Below are 2,584 nucleotides of genomic sequence, written 5' to 3' on the forward strand. Positions count from 1 at the left end.
TAGAAAGTACGATATCGCGACCAAAGGCCAGGTTTCAGTCATTGTAAGAAATCGTTCATGTGAAACGCGATGTTGGTTCAAAGATTTAGACAACAGACCCGTCGTGAATCCGTTACTTTTGCTTTAGAGCAGCGATTCTCAAACAAGGGTTTTCTATGCGCTTACATAGGATTCGTTAAATTTGCGTTATAATTAATATTATACTAAAAAACGCTTGTGCTTTATTTGCTTGGTAGATTTTTGGCACTTATACGGGGTTTTACCCCACTGGGTAAAACAGGGGTTACCAAACTATCGCCCGTGGGCCAGATCTGGGCCAACTAATCCGGTTCATAGCATATTTGCTTAATGAAGATGAAGTAAAGTTGAAATGCTTCGACTGCCATTGGCTCACTGGAGTTGTTGTTGCATAGGTATTTGTAATATATTTTCTTCGTGTAACAAAAATTTAACAATTTTTTTTATCCGGTCCGCGATCCTAAATCTTAACAGTTATTTCTAAAGCGCAATACGCCGCAAACAAAAAACCTGCGCGCGAATATCCAATGAGCATTGCGAAAGAGAGGTGCGCAAAGCAAGGGGAACTCCCGTTAAAAAGGTATAATTCCCCATTAATTCTCATTAATGAGAAATGTTTGGAGATCCCTGGTGTAACGATTAGGTTCCGTCAGAAGACGAGACAACTTCAAATTTCTGTTCGATCCCCTGGAGAGTCGAACTCTGGATTCGGAAGTGGAATTCGGGTTTATTTTGTTTGTAGTCTTCCGCTCGCTAAAAGGTACCAAAACTTACTTGCTGGGCGTCTGTAATGAGCAGTTTCCGGCGCAAACCTCTTACTCGTTAAGCGCGATAGCTAAATTTACAGCCTATACTTTCACAGTAGTAATTTCAAAAGTTTGTTTTGTTGTAAGCTGATTAATGCAATGTAAGAGTTTTGCGCAATTTTTAGATTACTGGTTTGTTTATTTTTAAAGATACATTTGGTGTCTCCTGAACCGGTAATGACTTGTTATGGAACATAATGTTTGGCGGTTGCAGTAAGACCTAGTAAGAATACTAAAGCCCATATAGAAATAGGTATAGTATTTTGTGAACGTTTCAAAAAATCTTAAATTATTGCTGGAGGTTGCAGTTAAACGCAGAATAAATATAAAAGCTTATACAGTAGGTAACATATTAAACGTTTCGAAAAATTGTTTATTCCTTGAATAAAAAAGAGAAATAAAGAGTTATTCGAAACGTTCAACATGTTACCTACTTCTGTGTGGGCTTGATATGTTTACTACCACTTATTTTGCTATTTTACAAATAACAGAGAACGTTGATGCGTAGTAGCCAAAACTTTATACCAATGTGTGCATTTATTGGCCATGGTTTTTCCTGGATAAATAAATAACCATTGTGCTTTAATATTCATTGACCTTATCGTGAAGACCGAGCGAAACTTTATACTATAGGCGGACACTTCTTGAACTATAGCTGTTAAAAATGGCAATTCATACAATGACAGTAACGTTTATGAAAATCAAAGTCAAGCTAGAAGGACTTCCAGCTATTTTAGCTGCCGGTGCAGCAGCAACCGCAGGTGTTTACCTTGTTTACAACTACAAAACCTTTTTACCCAAACTGGCCGAAGTCATTACGGCAACTCGGGGAACGTTTGTGAATTCCATTGTCGAAGGAAGCTTGGTGTTCACTTTAATAGCTGAAACTGAAGAGGCAAAAAATCAATTTCTTATGCGTATTTCTTCGGGCGAACTTCTAAATGCGCTTAACGAGCAAGTTGAAATTGAAGGGAAGAAGCAGCAGGGATATTTTGAAAGCACGGAAATTATGGAACTGCATACTTTAACCACGACTCTGAAAGATTTGGACAGACTAAAAGTAAAAGCCCAACAAGAGTTGCAGAAGGCTTATAAGATGGGCATAAAAAAATCAGAGGTAAGGACTTTGGGTTTTCGGAATTTTTCAATTCACCCAATCGTAGAAAGTTTTACGAAAACGAAATTCTACTAATTTTCTAATTGATTACTAAATATACAAAGTTTTGCTTAATTTACAAACTTTTATGAATGTTGTCCGTTATTTAAACCTATGTAACTATAACAAGGAGAATGATGAAGATGAACTTGAGTGGAACAGCATTAAACAAGAGTTCAGCTGTAAGTAATTTAAACTAATTCGTTTGGCAAGAGCTGTCAGTTAAAATAAACTATACAGAAAGCAAAATATGTAAAATTAAAGGCAAGTTAACTTATTTATCTTGGTCTAATGGCAAAGAAATAGCATAGAAAGTCGATTTAGGAATTAACAGCCAGAAATCTTTGTTCTTTTGGGTAAACAGTGTCGCAATAGGTCAGTTGTTAATAGCATTAAGATAAAGCCGATGCGACTAGGGATGTTTTACGATCATGTTTTTATGTGTTTTTCTAGACATTTGCAACGAAACAAGGAGAACAGATTTTAAAGACTACAAAAAAACTGAGGTTTTTATCGATATAACCAAATTATGTTGTAAATTTATATGGCAAAACGTTTCTTGTAAAATCGATTTACGATGACTAAGTTTAACTTTTTCTTTAAA

The 2,584-nt window shown here is 36.0% G+C and overlaps 1 protein-coding gene across 1 annotated transcript; it reads left to right on the forward strand.

Moving 5' to 3' along the window:
* The first annotated feature begins 1,458 nt into the window (after positions 1 to 1,458).
* LOC146146730 (uncharacterized) lies at positions 1,459 to 2,170 on the forward strand. Its single transcript, XM_083387005.1, has 2 exons — positions 1,459 to 1,941; positions 2,111 to 2,170. Exons 1-2 carry the CDS (start codon positions 1,489 to 1,491, stop codon positions 2,168 to 2,170), a joined length of 513 nt encoding a protein of 170 aa, XP_083243131.1. The 5' UTR covers positions 1,459 to 1,488.
* The last annotated feature ends 414 nt before the right edge of the window (positions 2,171 to 2,584 follow it).

The sequence above is a fragment of the Ascidiella aspersa genome, chromosome 4, assembly GCF_963924565.1.
Source record: "Ascidiella aspersa chromosome 4, kaAscAspe10.2, whole genome shotgun sequence".
In the NCBI taxonomy this organism is placed as follows: Eukaryota; Metazoa; Chordata; class Ascidiacea; order Phlebobranchia; family Ascidiidae; genus Ascidiella; species Ascidiella aspersa.

Bases quoted from the DNA above. Each gene is read 5' to 3' on its own strand.
- LOC146146730 (XM_083387005.1), top strand. From the start codon at position 1,489: ATGGCAATTCATACAATGACAGTAACGTTTATGAAAATCAAAGTCAAG. The intron at 1,942-2,110 runs GTAAGGACTTTG...AACTATAACAAG, and splicing joins TGGGCATAAAAAAATCAGAG to GAGAATGATGAAGATGAACT.